Raw genomic sequence first — 18,610 nt, forward strand, 5'->3', positions numbered from 1 at the left:
TTTTTATTTTTGGCTCGTAGTCAGTCCTTTTTTATTTTTGGCTCATAGTCAGCCCTGGCCTGTTGTTGGCCCCTTGTATTTTTGGTTCATTGTCAGCCCTGGCCCGTTGTCGGCCCCTTTTGAAGTTTGGCTCGTTGTCAGCCCTAGCCCGTTATCGGCCCTTTTTGGAGTTTGGCCCGTTGTCGGCCCTTTTGAATCTGCATTCACCAGCCACCTGCCGCCGTCGCTGACTGCCCGCCAGCCTCTATCTCCTCCGGCAGTCGTCATCATCTACGGCCCGTTCCCCACCTCCACCACCGCCGTCATCATTGTTTCGGATTTCAAACTCAAGGTTCCAAAATATTCCACCTTGAGTTTGAGGGGGGATGTTAGAATATATGAAAAATATATTTTCCATATATTCCATAATTATGCTGATACTGAAATATTCTCTATTTATGGGTTGATTGTAATCATATATTGAGATTATAATCAAATCAAGGGATTTGATTACCAAACTTGTATTTAGACATTACCCTATAAATAGGGACCTTTGTATTGTAGACAAATTAAAGTTAATGAGTACAATGTAGCCCTTTGGGGTATTCCAAGTGGTGGACGTAAGTGTCTAACACCGAACTACCCATAAGTTATTTGTGTTCATTTTCTCTCTTGCTTCCGCTATTATTCCCACGTCATCATTATTTCAACATATAGGATAAGTTATACAAGAGATAAGTTTAACTAGGACTTTGTTATCTAATAATCTGTTGCAAGCTTTATCTAGAGACATTGTTTAACGTGAGATTATCTTGTGTAGAGTTCTCATTGGAAGATATGTCTCTAACAAATCAATGAAGATCGTACACACACTAATTAGCTCCTGAATTGATTCTAACAGAGACCGAATCAGTCTGTAATAATCTCATGAGAGAGAGAGAGAGAGAAATCTTAGCTAGGGTGCAAACAAGAAAACCCAACAACGCTAGAATTGAATTGAATGAATAACATGAAATAATCATAAAAATATAAGAAACAATTAAAGTAGCTAGCCTGGAAGAAATATAATATATAAAAATTAAGACGCTTAAAAGAAGAAGAAGAAGAAGAAGGAAACTAGCTAGGAAAGAATACGTACCTTAGTATCCAACATGACAGCACAGAGAATGCCGGTGTTGTTCATAGCAGCCCTGAGATTATCGAGGGTCACTTGGTGGTAATCATGAGTGCCATGGGAAAAGTTGAAGCGAGCGACGTTCATCCCTGCCCTCAGAAGCCTCTCCAACATGTCCACCGACCGAGATTCAGGTCCCAACGTGCACACTATCTTTGTCTTTGGCCTCCTCTCCCCGCCAACATTGTTAACTCTCAGAATCTTCTCCATTATTATATATGCTCTCACCGACGCTACAATTCACAAAGAGGGTTTTGAAAAGTTTCTTAATTCTTCCTAGAACCGATGGAGCCGTCCCTTATATAAGATTTGGTATGCCCTTGTCCTTGTTGGGTGCGGATTGGATTTAGATTTATTGTTTGCTTAGTACTCAAGCAAATCTTTACTAGGTCTTCTTGGAAAAGGAAGAGCATCAATTAAGTATATACTCTTTGTCATCAAATTAATTCAAATCTAGCATAAATAATTAAATGTTAACCACGTAATTATTCTTTTTCCTTTTTTGGCATCCGCGGCGCCCCAAAATATTCTAATTTATTGTTTTGCTACCAATGGCCAATGGGTGGGGGTTACGTTCTACTTTCTATGTAACTCTACACTTTAGTTGTTTAGATCCATCTAATTTTAAGAATTAAGTATGTAAGTGCAAACTTGTAATGCCACACGTTTCTCTAGATTTTGTTGCCTCAAAAGTTAAAACTACATGATAGGCTGATGTTATACCCGGCCCGCCACTACCCGTCCACATTCGGGTTTTGTGGGGGCGGGTTGAACGGGGGCGGATACTTCGGGTTGGGTGAGGCGGGTCGGGTGTTACAGGTATGTCATTTTTGTAATTTTTTTTCACTTCAATGAAATAGAGAAAAGCCCTAATCTCTTCGAATAATGCTATGTACCATCTTTTTGTTCTTCTAAAATTCTCCTAAAGTTGATGTGATTTTTAAAATCACCATTATATCAAAATTCAAGTATGATTCATCTAAAATTTAATTGTGATTTTAAAAGCTACATCAGCTTTAGAAAAATTTTAAGAAAATATAAATCAATCGTGTTATTTTATTTTTTAAAATTTTAAATATGAGATAACCAGAAATAGACCAACAAGAGAAGATAATTTTTACTTATATTATTATGAAAAAGTAAATGGAAAACTGTCGCGCCTTGACTTCTTATCTTCAAAAATCTTCTCCTGTACAACTTACTTCTTCAACTATCATCTAATTTTAAATGTTATCTCCAAACTTAAAAAAGATTGCAATGTCCTCTTATAAAGTACATAGCCTTTTCAATTAACCATTATGTTAGGATTTTCTAATATCTTGAAGAAGAAAAAAATGCACCCACAAGTAACTTAAAATATCCATTATATCTTTTATGGGATGTGTCAAAATTTAGTTATGTGACATTAGATTAAAAATTTTAAAAAATCCCCTAGCCATGGGAATTTTGAATTAAAAGACCCATACTATCATGTCCATCCTGATAATACTCATTTTGCAGCCTCCAATTATTATGTGACATATCATCAATTTAAGAAAAATGCAAAAAATAAAAATGAGAACAATCACCCCAAATCAAAGAAAAAAAAACTGTAGCCGGCGGTGAACGCCTCAAACCCCACCGGTCGTGACCCGTCTTAAAACCAGTTTATAATGCCTCAAAACTCGTTTCTAATGCTTCAAAACCCGTTTTTAATGCCCCAAAATCCATTTCTAATTATTCAAAACTCGTTTTTTTGATTCAAGACTAAAACTTAGAAGTAGGTTAACCCTTTAAGGATTTTATCACCATAAAACCTAGTGTATTTTGGTCCAACTTATTTTTGTGCACTTTTTATGTTTTTACTTATGTGTCAGTCATTAATTGGGGACCGTAAAAGGGATGTTATTAAGATGATCATGATAAAAGGTTTTCTCATAAAAGATGAGTTGTAGGGATATAAAAATTTGGTGAAATATATATATATATAATTTGAAGGGAAGGATAATTAAATAAGAGTTTTGTTGTTGATGTAGGGATATTTTGGGGATATTGAAGCTAATGAGATGGGCAACTCGGGAAAGTAGAGGGTATAAAAGAAAGAGCAGAAACCCTAAAGCGCACCGATTACTTGATCTTATCTGAGCAGGAGTGTGAGATGAAAGGACTGGTTGGTTTGGGGAGGTCTCAAATCAGAAAGGCCATTCTTTGGTGTCTTTGAAGGCTGAAGCCACCCTGTCCCAATTTCGATAACGAAAAGGGGGCTGCTGGAGGCTCAGCCGCTAGTGTAGGAAGACAAAGAAATGAGCTCTTTCTGAAGAAGACCCCTTTTGCCAAATTAGTCTTAAACTTCACCCTTTTTGCGATGAAGACTGCCTGCGCTCTGAGCCCTTCAATTGATCGGGCAGTGATGGCATTGCGGGCTTTCCTGTTCTAATTTCCTTTTCGTCTGTTATTTGCTTATATGCATTTGTTTTTTTACACTGTTCATATATATATATATATATATGATATGCATTTGTTTTTTTGCGTGCAGGCTGCAGCATTGGTAATTTACTTGGGCTTGAAAAAGTCAGGCCCAAATTCTGTGTATTTTGGGCCTTCCACTGTGGCAATCCCTTGCCACCATGCCAAGATCGACAAGGCCGCCGGCAAGATAGTACGATGGAACACCCACAACAAGACCAATCCAAAGACTAGCCATTTCCAAGTTCCAACCAGGAGAAACTCCTTTCAAGGGGTGTAGTTGGCTTGAGATCATCATTGGTAAGACTGGGATGGGCATCGAATTCATCAAACTGGGGACTGGGTGTGGATTGGATTTTGACGGCATGGGGGTGAAATTGGAGCATATTGGTCGAGTCAATTTGGTATTTGACAAGAAAGAAGTGGTGGGAAAGTGAGAGGGGCATGGCTTTTGGAAAATGGCAGAGGTGAGTGAAGGGTGGGGATGGGGATGGAGATGGAGGCTGAGACATTTGGACACCATGATTCTGACTCGGTGGGTGATTTCAGAATCAAATGGTATCTTTTGGGGGATGAGATTGAGTGGTGGTGGGCTGCTGGAAATGTCATGTCGCTCTCATTTTCTTTCTCTAAGGTCCTCCTATGAGGTGGAGTGTGCGACTCTTTGGCTTCTTGGATCATCAACTATAAAAAAAATAAAATCCATTGATTTATAATACCGGAATAAGACACCACTGTATTTCAGTTGGGAGGCATACTTTTCCAAACTTGAGAGGCGGAATTGTGAAGGCTGCAGCATTGGTAATTTACTTGGGCTTGAGAAAGGCGGACCCAAAATCTGTCTACTTTGGGGCTTTGGGTCTTCCAATATTCCTTTTTTTTTATAACAAATCAAGGCTAGAAAGTGTGTTTTGCTTGCAACTACAAAGAGTGAAGATAGAAAATACATTTTTATCTACGGTTGATTGGAACTATGAAGTCTAACATTTTTTTTTTTGGCATGTTCACACAAAAGAGGGAGGTGTGATTCAAACTAGTGACTTCTGTTTCACGATCTAACATCGAATGAACTACTTTGTTAGCGCCTTTGAAGACTTTGTGAAGTCAATATTATGAGATAATTGTAAGATAAAAGTATAGTTTATAACGTTACTCTATTAAAAATTTAACATGGACAACAAGAGTAGAGTAAAGCTACTCTTCACACTTATTTATTACGTTCAATTTATATCGGGTGATGTGACATATTTTAAATAACTAACATAAAAAGTTATTTAAAATATATCACATTAATCGAGATAAAATAAATATAATAAATTATACGAAAAATAACGTTACTCATAAAATCAGCACAAAGAAAGAAGTCTTTTTCCTCCCCCAAAGTCCATTGACCCAATATTGTTTGCTTGATATGTCATCGTTGGTAAGGTTGGGATTGCGTTCAAATTCATCAGATTTGGGAATAGGTGACCAACATTTTTCAAAATGTAATGGAGCCAATTGTTTTACAAGGCTAGAAACTGCTTCACTCAATTACACGTGTAGATACTAGATAGAGTGGGTCAGGGGGTTGAACTCGATCAGGCCACCAAAAACTGACTTTTCATAATTTAGTTAGTTTAATGTCAGAATTCGTTGTTCATTATTATAGCACATTCCTTAATTAAAGTCTTGATATTATTTATGCAATAGAAAAATCTCATTTTTATCATTATATGGATCTCACATATATATCTTATGTGCCACGTACGAGACATACCTCTTCAAACGTGATTGTTCAAGTCTCTATGTTACAATATAGAGGGGTTGAAATCTACCAGAAATGTGGTTACTGGCCGGAGCTTCAAAGGTATATATATATATATAATTTCTATAAGGAGGTGGTGTAAACCACCTCTTGGCTCTTCTGTGCCACCAATAAGAAACTGCAACTTATGATTATTACACAAATTTAAATAAGAAAAAAAACACTAGATTATTTTGGTTTATTCAATTTTTTTTTTTTTTTTTTTTATAAGAATATGAGAAGGGCTGAGGGTGGCTCGCCGCCACCCCTAGCCCATCTAGGGTGGCCGGCATGCCACCCTAGAAGGGTCCCATGGGGGTGGCCCATGCGGCCACCTCCAGTAGATCTGGGGTGGCCGGCGGGCCACCCCCATGGGCTGGGGTGGCCCGCGCAGCCACCCAACCCATGTGGGTGGTTTGCCGGCCACCCCAAGTGGTCTAGGGGTGGCCGCGCGGCCACCCCAGCCCCAGCACAATCTTAACAAAAAAAATCAAATCAAATCAAAAAAGCATAATAATCTAATGTTTTGGTACTTATTTCATTTGGTGCAATAATCCCATGTGGCAATTTCTTATTGTGGCCACAAAAAAACTGATTTACACTAACTCCTTATAGAAGTCGCTCTCTATATTTAATTGTTCTTTCTAGTGTTTCATCCACCAACCAACAATTAAGTGCCGCCATAGATGATGGGAATTCCATGAATCCAAGTCAATTTTTAGGTGGGTGCTATAGTGATGGTATTCTCATCGTGACGGAGTTTTATAAAGAGTAAGGTTACAAATTATATTTTTATCTTATGATGATAACGTGTCAGTCTTAATTAATTATTATTCTTTTTTAATAAAGAACAATCCAAAGTTTAGTTGGGCATGACACATCACCGCTAAATGTTGCCCGAAGCTAAGTCAAAACAAAATGCTCTGCTAAAAATTTACTCGAGTCGAACAAAATGTCCTGTTAAAAGTCTGTTGGAGCCAAGTCTAGACATAATGTTATGGGAAATGCTAGAATGTAATATATTTTCCACAATTTGCCCATATGAATCCTATGTGGCAATGAGCACTTCATTTAGATTAGTTTATTATTTATTTTTAAAAAAATTTAAAATCAAAATCAAAATTTTTTTTAAAAAAATCCTAATAAATTTTTTTTAAAAAGACAAAGAGTGGCCGAGGCCTTGGGCCACCCCACTTTTAATATAGGAGTGGCTTCGACCACCCCATGGCCCTTAGGAGTGAATCGGCCACTTCCGATGACCAAACCCATTTTAATCATAAAATGGGTTTAACCCTTGGAAGCCACCCCTAATCGCCGCCAGTTGGTAGTGTATTTTTAAAAAATTATTATTTAAGAGTGTAAAACAATCTTTGTTTGATAATAATAAGATATATTTTTTAAAATGTACAAATTTAAAGGTTAAAGTGTATTTTCACTGAACATATACGATTGCATTTCTTAAATTACAAACTCGAATTGACCCTTTACCTTTAGTAAAATATATACCCCATCACGCCAAAAGTTTGAAAAATTATTAAAATAGACCAAGTTGTACGACTTTTTCATTATACCATGGTTACCTTACACCTGTCAAAAGCTCAACCACAATGTGTGGACATAGTCAGCTTCCACAGCCGAGAGTGCCACGTATACTCCCCACTTTAATGTCTCAATCCAACGAATTAATACGCAAACCTAACTTAATTCGAAGAATTAAAATCAGCAATTTATTATTAACACAATTATACTCCTATTTAATCACAACCCAGTGGCCTAGGAGGACCAAATTTCCCAACTGCATAGAAAATCCCAAAGAGCGAGCCATCTCCAAGTCTCCTTCTTGCCGGACAAGAAATATTCACAAACACCTTCGGTAGAGGTGATGAGCAGCAAGCCATGGATGGCAGCATGGCGTCCCAATCCCAACCTTCAGGGTCTTTCTACACCCCACTGCTAATCTCCCTGGCCGGCATAGTCGCCACCTCTCTAGCAATTGCCGCTTACCATCTCATTTTGGTGCGATTTTGCTTAAGCCGGAGGCGACAACATAGGCACTTGCAGCCGGAGATGTTTACAGGGGTCGGCCAAAAAGTGCTCGAAAAAATCCCAATTCTCTCTTACTCGACCGGGAAAGATTCAGGGGAGATGTTTCGCGAGGATCAAAGCGAATGCGTGGTTTGCTTAGGAGAATTAGAGGAAGGGGAAATGGTAAGATTGTTGCCTAATTGTAAGCATGCGTTTCATGTCACGTGCATTGACAAATGGTTCTTGGCACATGCGAATTGTCCCATTTGCCGATCACCCGTGGCTGCCGCTGCACCGACAACGCTGGCAAAGCCATTGGCTGTAGAAGTTGCTCAGAGTTTAACTCTGTTTCGTGAACAGGGAGGTGATGGCGGTGCAGTTGATTCAACTTCTCAGAGTGAGCGATCATTGAAGAGGTCCATTTCCATGGGTCATGAGTCTTATATCATTAATATTAACATACAAGGAGAGCGAGAACAAGCATTTTCAGCTTCTTCTTCTTCTTCTTCTTCTTCCTCTTCCTCTTCTTCATGTTCGATGAAAGATGATCCAATGCAGAGCAGATCGAATAGGGTACGATCTACGAGGCAGTTAGATCGCATGTCTTTAAGGTTATTGAGGTCTTTCACGCAACTACGTTTGGGAAAGGGTGGTAGCTGTAATGGGATCCTTCCATATTGAGATGGGTTTTGGAAGTTCAATTATCTTTGCTCTAGATATGCTAATGATGTTCAGTACTTTGTGTAGAGTACATAGTCCCCGGCCAGGACACTGTCACACCGTCAGTGATATGATCCGAACTCTATCTGTGCCTTTTTTGCTGCCGTGGTTCTCCTTCATGTGTTATGCGGCATAGGCTTCGCAGTGAAGTTTCAAGACGGGTTAAAGGACCGTTTGCGGTTCGTGCCCATTATCATGCCTCTTGGAAGGGTTGAGGGACTGGTTGCGTTTTGTGCTGCTTCTCTTGCCTTGAACCGACAATTAAGCCGGCCGTATTTCTTGACATCTGTGTCAAGAATTTATAGGGTCGTGTTAATCATTTGGCACAATTCCTCATTTTTTTTAAATTCTTTCTTGCACTAATATGGTTGTATTAGGGCTTTTGTGTTTCTTTTATTGTAAATTTCTCTCACCCTTTTCCCTGTTTGCTTAAAAAAAAATGCAGAGGACTAAGTACATAAGTTGGCATTTTCTCTTCCTGTTTTTTCTTCATATTTGTAGCAGTTTCCCATTTGATTTCAAATCGTATAGTTTATTTTCATTTCCGACCCATAAAATAAAGAAGAAGTTGATTTCTTGGATTTTGTTGAACAGTGGACGGCGGGATTATTTTGGACGGTTTGGAAATGTCAAGGACTTGGGGAATATTTTTAATAACACAAGGACCAATTTGGTAAAGGGTAAATCATAGGGACCGAAAATATAATTTTTTCTTAATTTGGGACTGCAATTAAATTTACACACCAAAAATGTCAAATTATCACACTTTAATTTGCTTTAAATATGCAAATTAAAGCAATTGGGTGTCTCTTCTTTTTGGTCACAAGCGTGACGCTTGAGCGAACTTATTGGGCCTGAAGTTGATCTAAAGGCCTAAAGGCCTTCTGGCCTACTGTGTGTTTGAGAGAGAGAGATGGGGCATTAATTTCTTTTTTTTTTTTTTTTAAAGCGACATTCCCAATGAACCTTTGAATTTTTTTTTTTAACAATCAACAATCCAAAATTTAACAATCATAATTTGGTTTATTAGAGTATGCCAAAAATTACACTTTTATCTTATAATTATCTTATCAGCCATTAAATTTTTAATTTTTTTTTAAAAAAATAAAGGCTAATTGGCACTATCACATCAATAAAATATAATAGTAATAGAATAAATAAGATTAATTTAAGTTTTTTTTTTTTTTTAAAAAAAAAAATCAGGCTTAGATTTAGTCGTTTTGTATAACTAATAAACCCTTTAGATTTCTAATAAACCAAAAAAAAATTTTGAGCAACATAATTGAAAGTATGATAATTAGAGAAGATGATGCAAAACATAAAGAGCACCCTAATCCTCATAACCCAAAGTCTGTTTGGGATTGCGTTTGAGAAATAGAGATTTTAAGTAAAAAAGAGTTTTTGAACAAAAACTTCATTTTTAAGCTTTTGCCAAAAGTGTTTTTTGGCACTTTTTGGACCCTTAAAAGCGCTTTTAATTTTTTTTACAAAACGAGTATTTTTTTCTTCAAACGAACTTTTTAAATGTTAAAACTATTTTTAGGCTTCTCAAACGCAATTTCAAACCGATCTTAAATATAGTAGGGCTGAGTTTAGCCCCTCATCACAAGTAACCTAGTCGTCACGCCCAACTCCGCAGCATTTGTGACGGCAATCACCCTCCCATGTGGGACACCTACTCACCTACTTTCGTTGTAAGAAACAATACAGCCAGAGCGCCCAAAGTGGGTATAATTTTAGCCTTTTCCCTCACGAATTGCAAAGTGATGGACCAATGAGCTTGATGTGGATTATCAAACACCCAAAGGACATATCAATGTACAGAAAAAAAGAATATGAAAGGCTGTATTGGGTAGATTCATTAAATCCGTTGACAATTATGTTAATTTATAAATTGGTTGACTTAAACATGGGGTACACATTTATTTACTTCTCTTTTAGGGTTTGCTTTTTCGATTTTTACCCGTTTGTGTTTGTTATTCCTTTAAATTGGGTTGGAGTTTTGGATGAATTTCTTTTGATCCAAATCGATCTAATTGGTTGACTTAAATATGCAGGACACGTTTACTTTCTTTTACGGTTCGCTTTTTTGGATTTTAACGCATTTATGACGTTATTCCTTCAAATTTGGCTGGAGTCTGATCCAATCTAATTGGCCGACTTAAATATGGGGGACACGTTTACTTTTCTTCACGGTTTGCTTTTTTAGATTTTAACGCATTTGTGTTCATTATTCCTTCAAATTAGGCTGGAGTCTAGTCCAATCTAATTGGTTGACTTAAATATTGGGAACACGTTTACCTTTCATTCACGGTTTACTTTTTCACATTTTTACCCATTTGTCTTCATTATTCCTTTAAATTAGGTTGGAGTTTTGGAATAATTTCTTTCAATTCAATCTAATTGATTGTTTTAAATATGGGGTACACATTTGGTTTACTTTTTCACATTTTAACCCATTTGTGCTAGGTTAGAATCTAGGCCAGAAGAATTTCTTCTAATCTAATTGGTTGACTTAAATATGGGGTATACATTTACTTTTCTCTCATTGTTTGACACATTTGTGTTTGGAGTCTTGGAAGAATTTCTTCTGATCCAATCTAACAATCTATTATATTACACTTGTTCAAAATATATGTGATTTAGATATGTATTTCTTAAAAATGCATGTAAAATTTACATGCTTTATTAAAAATTTGAAATGAATTTTGAGCACGTCAGTTTAATAGATTGAATTTGAATATTTTTATTTTTCCAGTTTAATTTGGAAAAAAACTTTTTTTTCTTTATATTTACCTACCCTTGAGCTCATGAAAGACGCACCGAGTTTAAAGCCCCATTAAAGTACTAGTTTCAATTAGCTAAGTTGATTAATTGGTCTATCAACTTTTTATGTATAATACTCATTAAATCTCATGGAAATCAATATTATATCAATTCATATCCACCGATGATTTCAAGAAAAAAAAAAATCATACCCATTGATTTTTCTCTACCTACTTGCTTAGCTTACTTATATAAGTCACAGAAAAGGCGCTCTCCATAAAAATACACTTCTCTCTCTCTCTCTCTGGTATACACATATATAAATATCACATAGTTTTTCATGGTAAAAGGGGAAAGGACAGAAGAAAGCAGGAAAATATGAGAATAATTCATTGATTTCTCCAATCTTGGTAACATTGATACAAAGTTGATTTGCCCATTACATGTATTAAACAATAAAAAGGTGTTGTTTCTTTATGTAAACGGCCCATGTGGTTGTGGGCCATTGGGAAACTATAAAACGGACTCCACAAAGACTTGCTTTCAATTTCTTAATGACATGGTACACCTTGCAACTATCAATAACAATTGTGCATTATTGCTTCTTCACAAGAGAGAATTTGTTGTTTGGGTCCCATCCCCCCCTCCCCCCCTCCCAAAGAGAGAACTTTCTTGCACACCTTTTTTTGTCTTTTGGACAACCCCCACCGAAGGCTACCCAATACTTTCTCCGGACAAAGACCCCAAATGGTGGGTCGTAACTTAGGTGATGTAAAAAGAATTATAAGAGATTTTACATAGTTTATTTTATGAAAACGAGAGTATAAATTTAAATATGAACCGTTGAAAAAATTACAAAAAAATCTTCTGTAATTTTTTCTTTTTCCTTTTCCACAGCACTTAAGCCAAATCTGTCCAAGAGAAAGTTGGGTTGGATAAATGTACTTGTTTTTCTGAGGGTGGAGAGGGCACTTGATTAGGATCCGAAGGGAGCCCTATGAGGAATGCCTTTTCTTCTCCTTGCATTAGAAGGAGGTGGGGGAGGCGTGGATGGGTATATGTCTTGTTGTGCGCCATCACGCAATTCTTCTTCCTCTCTTGATGAGACTGATCTCCTTGGAATAATCCCTTCCCTTCTTTCCATTAATAGTTCTTCATTCTTAGCCTCTAACTTAAAGCTTCCATCCCCATTTCTCTTTATTCCTACAAGCTAAAAAGAACCCAAAAAAAAAAAAAAAGAAAAAGGGAGGAAAGACTTGTATAAAATAACAATCCAAGCAAAACCCATAAATGAGAACTAGTTTATAATCCTGAAAAATGATGTCAATTGGTGGATGGTGATGATCGATGGTGATGGCGATGCAGATGCTTATGGTTAATATGTGAATGCAAGTCATGGGCATGTGTGGTAGCTTGTAACGATCACCAAGGAGGGACGATAATGATGGTGACGGCGATAGGTTTGTGAACGTGGTTCATAATTGATGTAGGTAATGGGTGAATGGCCATAGGATGAGTTGTGAATGATGGTGATGATGATGATCGATGAGAACAATGTGAGGAAGCCATGGGAGAGGAAAAATGGAAAAATGGAAAAATGGGTTAATTAATTAAAATTACCTTACAACCAAGTGAACAGAAACGAAATGGGTCCAAGAGGCTCCTCCCACAGATTTCACATATGTGGGAAACCCCCTTTGCAGCTTTCGGCTGAGGTCTCTCATTGAGAAACAAAACTCTGGCGCTGTTTATCACATACGTCTGAACTCCGCTTATGTCCAACACCTTTTGAATCTCTGCAACCCTCACCACATCGTGATATGAAGATCTTCTTATCTGCAAAAAACAGAGGCAATATCATTCAAATGGGGAGCCAAAAAAAAAAAAAGAGTTAAAGAAAATTATCAAACGGAAATGTGCCTTACTTGAAGGACTTGATGGTCCTTGTGGCGTGAAGAACGGCAATAAAAGCAAAATGCGTCGCCGTTACAGTCCAAGCAAAACATGTTGCATTCGCTTCTTGCCGCATCTCCATGAATCCGGCAGACGGAGAAGAAGGAAGTGGTTAGCAATGGCTCTAGCCATGGAGGCACCAATGTTGTGTCCTGTTAAAGAAATTAAACCCAGTAATGGAAATGACGAGAAATGCCACAAATTCTCAAGACAGAGAGAGAGAGAGAGAGAGTAAAAGGGTTATTAGTATTACCATTATCAGACGGAGGTGAATGTGCAACAATGGTTATCTGGGAGAATGTGATCTTCACAGATGACAATGGAATTGTGAGAGAGAGAGAGAGAGAAATCACAGAGAGATTTGCTTGGGGAGAGAGAGAGGTAAACGACCTAAAACTTAGACTTCAACAACACAACAACGCTTATACTAAGGGACAAGTCTCTCAGTCTCGCAAACAAATGCGGCAAAGCCTAGGTGCTCAACGGCTGAGACCAAATGTGGTGGCTCAAGTCCTCCCACGGCCGTTGGATTAATAGACAGAGATGGGTGGGTTTGGCGCTTACGCTACTTTGCATCTTTCCTTGCGTCTCTACATGGGCACTAGGTCGGCCACTTGGCTACGCATAAGCTCCAAGAGCTGTTCACTCAACAAGCATCCACGCCGACCCTTTTGCCACCTGTATAGCCCTTCCAAGTGGCACTATCTCTTCCGTCCATCCCTGACTGGACCCTACATATTGCTTTCTTCTTGTTGATTAGGTACCAGTGAAATGGATGATGTCATAATTGTGGAAAGTAGCCTATGATGCTGGCCTCACCACAAAGGCTTCCTCTAATGGCTGTGCTTTTTGCATAAAGATTACCTCCCTATCCGCAACTCTCAGTCTCTTACATAGCTTGATTGGGATTTATATAAATATTAAAGGATTTAAAAGCTTGAAAATTAAGCTTTTTTTTTTAAAAAAAGTTTTTTAACTTTTTTTTTTTTTTTTTAATAAATAAAAGCTCTATTTTTCAATCAAAATCCAAAACTTGCTCTCAACGGGCACGGTGGGACCAAAAATTTTAATACGGGGTATAATTATTATTATTTTTATTTTAGAGAAAATAATTAATTTTTGATGTCTACCTTATAAAAAATATAAAATTTAAGAGAAATTTAAAAGGATTTGACTTTTTAAGTCCGCCCTCGATAACACTTCACAATTATGGATCAAAACAGATTCATTACTTCCATGGAATTTAAAAAAGCTTTGGTTTTTGTTATATATAGCACTTTTTTTCATAAAATTATTCTAACTTTTTAACCATTGGGTTATTGACATTTTGCTTGGTCATGAGATGCTCTTTTATACATAATTCTAGGCAGCATGTCATGTCAGAGGGGATTAGTTTTTATGTTAAACAAGAGAGTGAATTATTAAACTATCATTTATTAATAATATAGACTCGAATAAACAATCAATTATTAATATTATAGACTCCAATAAACTATCATTTTATTAATTCAAATGCTGCCGGCAACCTAGAGTGAAATGGGATCCAGCATTTCCCGAACATCTCATTGATAGTAACCATTCATATAAAGCACCATCGAAAATAGTAAGAAAATGATTAGGGTTGGAATTAGAAAGATTCACAATCCTCTTGATCGGCCGAGCCCAATTTAATTAATAATTAATAATTAATTGTTGATTTGTATGGACTCTTGGAGCACCTTTCAAGTGCATTTATTAATTCGTTAAAAAAGTAAAGGTGCGAATTAGAAACATTCACAATCCTCTTGATAAGCTCAGCCCAATATAATTAATAACAAATTGTTGAACGTTTATTAGTTAGTTAAAAAAAGTCTAGTAGCACCCTTTTTTCCTTTTTTTCCTTTTTTATTTTTATTTTTTTTCTTCTTTTAACGTTTATTCTCTTTTTTCTTTTTCTCATCCCACCGCCACCTTACTCCTCCATCAACCATCGCCTCACCTCCGGTACACCCTCGTCTTTTCTCCCATGCATATTTATCATGCGTGCTCTCGCTTTTGGTTCTCGTTAGCTGCACTTACAGCTATTAATTTTTTATATAACTTATGAACCAAACACAAAATTAAAGAATTATAAACAGGTTAACTCGTTTAATCCATCAGGGTTGACCCGTTTCTATATATTTTTAATATAATAGATACATGTTGAAATGGGTCAAGCGTGTCAGGTTGGGCCACTCGCAGGTTGAGTTCTGGTTTAAGGGTCTAGTATGTTGAGCTAAATGAGTTGGGTTCGGGTTTACTCTCATCGATTGGCTGGTCGACTTAAACTCGACCTGCTAGCCCTACCCGCACCCCACCTAGCCCACCTAACACCTCGATCTCGTGCCACGTGTCTCCTTTCTCTCTCTTGTCTCCCATCTTAGCCACACTTCCACCTATTCTTCTCTCTAACTCTTACCCATAACCCTCCCATCCCTCTTCCCCTCATGCACCAACCCTATAAAAACCCTTTTTTTTTTTTTAATAACATGATGCACTTGCAAAACTTGCAAATTATTTAGAATAATTCTAGCATCTTTAATCAATCGACCGTATCTACACCAATTTCTTCCTTTCTCAATTAGTTGAATTGGAAATAATGTTATATGGTATGATTTATGATTTTCTCTTAAGAATTAAATTTTAAAGCCATTCAACTACTTCATGACATTAGATGGTGGTAAATGGCGCTTCTCAAGGATACACAAATGACATGCCAGCTGCTTCGTTGGCATTTTTTGTTCCCCTTCTTGTTTAATGTCTTCGCTGTTTAGCATGCAATAAGATTAATAAGTCAGTTTATTATGCATAATTAATTATTTTGATCAATTGGTTAGAGTTTGGCATTATTGTCAATTCCAATCGCATCTCATTCTTTTGATCACCTCATGATGGGGTCAAGAAAAATGTTACAATTACGTCATTATTATATAATGGCAAATATCAGTTTCAACGTGACAAGCTCAATTTTCATTTGATTATGCAGCTATCCAAATATCCTACAATTATGTCGGATTACATGACGGTTTTTTTTTAAAAAAGCAATTACAAGGGGACGAGGGAAGGGGAGAAATACAACTATCACAACACAAAAAAAAGGGCAACCCAACAAATAACTCAAAATAACTAGTAAAGTATTACTTTAGAGCATTCTCAATAGCCTCTCAATATATAATCCTTTCATTTTCTTACATATACGGAAAATGTAAAAAAATAAAAAATAAATCACAAAGACCACTGACAGCAGATATCCTATCGGTTTCTTAAACATTGTGAATGCTATAATTCTACCTAGGAGTGGGCAAATACCCGCCCAACCCGCCCTGTCCATTTTCTCTAAGGAAAACGCGGATCCGGGTTGCATTTTGGGTTACCCGCACGAGGCGGGTCGGCTTATGGGTAGTATTTTTTAACCCCTGGGCACCCGACCCAACCCGCACATATAACCTAACCCTAAAAAACAAAATATCTCCCACCCTCTCCCTCTTTTCTCCCAAGTCTCATCTCACGCAGCCTCCACCCTCCAGTCCCTCTTTTCTCTCATCTCACGCAACTTAGGCTCCATCTCCCTTGACTCTCAGTCTCTCATTTCTATGATTCTCTCAGTCACTCGCTCTCCCAAACTCCCTCAGTTCTCTCACGAGTCATGCCTCCCTCTCCCTCAGCCTCACTTAGTCACTCTGCGCCACTCCCGCTCCTGCTCAGCCTCATTTTGTGCCGCTCCCGCTCACTCTTTGTCCACTGGAGCTCCGATCCAATTTTTTAAAAAATTACGAAAAAATCATGCCCTGATGCCCATAAGACACCCAACCCGACCCACCCAAACCGCCTCGCCCTACCCGAAACCCGGCGGATATGGTGACTTGAATTTGGATAGTGGGTAGGGTTTTCCATACTCGCTGGGTTTGGGTTGGGTAGCCGAAAAGGCCAAGACCCTCCCCGAACCGATCCATGCCCACCCCTAGTTCTACCAAATGTGTAGAGAATCAAAAGAGCTTCCCTATAGCTCTCTTATGCATTGTTTTAATACAAATTATTTCTTTCTTTTCTCATCTCTTTGCTTTTCATTGGTAATTGTGTTGAAATTTTGTACAAAGAGTTGAAGGTATGTAGGAACTTATATTTTGTAAAAAAAATAATATTTTGATATATGGAAAGATAACAAAAGCTATTGCAGAGTGTATTTGGATAAGGAGGAAAAAATTAGTTTTGTTCCTTAAATTTAAGAAAAATAAAAAAGAAGCTGTTGGGAATGTTCTAAGCCTAAAGACTATATATTGGGAATGGGCCAAAAAGTTGTCTCTACCTATTTGATACTTGGCTCCTCAGTCAAGAACAAGATGGCCATAAACGGCAGTTTCAAGCAGTAGACCAAATGTGGATTTGCCTTTTAAGACACCAACTATAGGAACAAGCGAGTTTGGAGGCCACATCAAGGGAAATAGTATTAAAACCGATTGGATTGGAGCTACTTAAGCGTAGTACCACCGCGATATCCGGAAACAGAGCTACCCAATGATAAAGGCATAGGGGATACCACCTATTTGAGTTTGCAACTTGATTTGAGAGTCTCCATTGACAAAAAGAGGATACCACCTATGGAGATCCAGGTGTGAAATGAAGAGCAAGTCATTAATTTGTTGCATGGCCAAACACATAGGGGTTGAGGTGGTGGCGCTTGCAAGACATGTGACTAGATGGTGCATGACATGCACATATGGGGATAGAGACCATCGTCGGAAACGGAGGAGGCTGAAGATGGTAGTAGGTGGCGCTTGAGTGGAGAAGGGTTGGAAAATGCAGTAGATCTAGCCATCAAGATGCAAACAACACAAGAAGAAGAGAAAAATGAAAAAAAAAAAAAAAAAATGCTAAAAAAGGGAAATAAAAAAGAGTGGGAGGAAGAGGGAGGAGTCGAAGAGAGTCCCTCCTCCCCAGTTGGCAGTAGCAAGGGAGGATCAACGCTTAACAGGCGGAGGAAGAAGAAGAGAGACGGAGGCAAAAGAAGAAAAGCGCAAAAGAAGAGAGACACAGTCGCTCTCTACTAAAAAAGTTTCGATATAGAGAGATAGATTACGAGGCTTCTGAAATACTTTATGAATGTTGTTATGGATACAACAATTTTTACTACAAATTTCTTACCAACTGACATAGCATTCCACATATGAGACATTTACCATGTCAGCCACTGAATATTAAATTTGATTGTAGTTGAGTTGTCACTTCAATTTATAAGTCCACGGTGCACTTACTATGTCAGCAACTAAATAATTAAATTTAATTATAGTTGATGCTAGCTTGTAAAGGGGTTGTAGCAAGAATTGTAGGAATTTTCCTTTAGAAAAAGAACTTTTTAGACATAATATAAAGGATAATTAAGATTCCATCCAAATTAGGTATGAGCATCCACATTTTTGGCTAGTCAAGACCCAAAATTTGGGTGAAAAATCACCCACATCAAGCTAGCTACTTTAAGAAGAAAAAAAAATGGTGAGTACCGTACATTTACCCCACCCCCCCAAAAAAAAAATCTATCATTTAAATGGAATAGTGAGTGAATAGATAAAATAAAGAGTGGGATGTACATGCTTTGAAAAAGTGGATATCTAAAACGAAAAAAAAATTTGCAGAGCGAAAATTATGGTGCGTCACTCTTAATTAAATTGCTGTATGGTGAATAGCGTGTGGCTTCCGTTAAAGAATGGCCTACTTTTAAGCAATTTGTGGAACAAAAAGAGAAAGAT

The 18,610-nt window shown here is 37.5% G+C and overlaps 2 protein-coding genes and 1 pseudogene across 2 annotated transcripts; 1 reads left to right on the forward strand and 2 right to left on the reverse strand.

Moving 5' to 3' along the window:
• Positions 1-1,363, reverse strand: part of LOC132191606 (pyruvate kinase, cytosolic isozyme-like) — a 3,533-nt pseudogene extending 2,170 nt beyond the window's left edge.
• A 5,811-nt stretch (positions 1,364-7,174) lies between these two features.
• LOC132161768 (RING-H2 finger protein ATL1-like) lies at positions 7,175-8,603 on the forward strand. Its single transcript, XM_059571949.1, has one exon. The coding sequence runs from the start codon at positions 7,281-7,283 to the stop codon at positions 8,088-8,090; it is 810 nt and encodes a 269-aa protein (XP_059427932.1). The 5' UTR covers positions 7,175-7,280; the 3' UTR covers positions 8,091-8,603.
• A 2,708-nt stretch (positions 8,604-11,311) lies between these two features.
• LOC132161883 (protein RGF1 INDUCIBLE TRANSCRIPTION FACTOR 1-like) lies at positions 11,312-13,251 on the reverse strand. The gene is made up of 4 exons (XM_059572097.1): positions 13,102-13,251; positions 12,821-13,000; positions 12,516-12,731; positions 11,312-12,105 (listed from the first exon to the last, which is right to left on the reverse strand). The coding sequence occupies exons 1-4, from the start codon at positions 13,102-13,104 to the stop codon at positions 11,872-11,874; spliced, it is 633 nt and encodes a 210-aa protein (XP_059428080.1). The 5' UTR covers positions 13,105-13,251; the 3' UTR covers positions 11,312-11,871.
• Between the last annotated feature and the right edge of the window lie 5,359 nt (positions 13,252-18,610).

Source organism: Corylus avellana, chromosome ca9, assembly GCF_901000735.1.
Source record: "Corylus avellana chromosome ca9, CavTom2PMs-1.0".
NCBI lineage: Eukaryota > Viridiplantae > Streptophyta > Magnoliopsida > Fagales > Betulaceae > Corylus > Corylus avellana.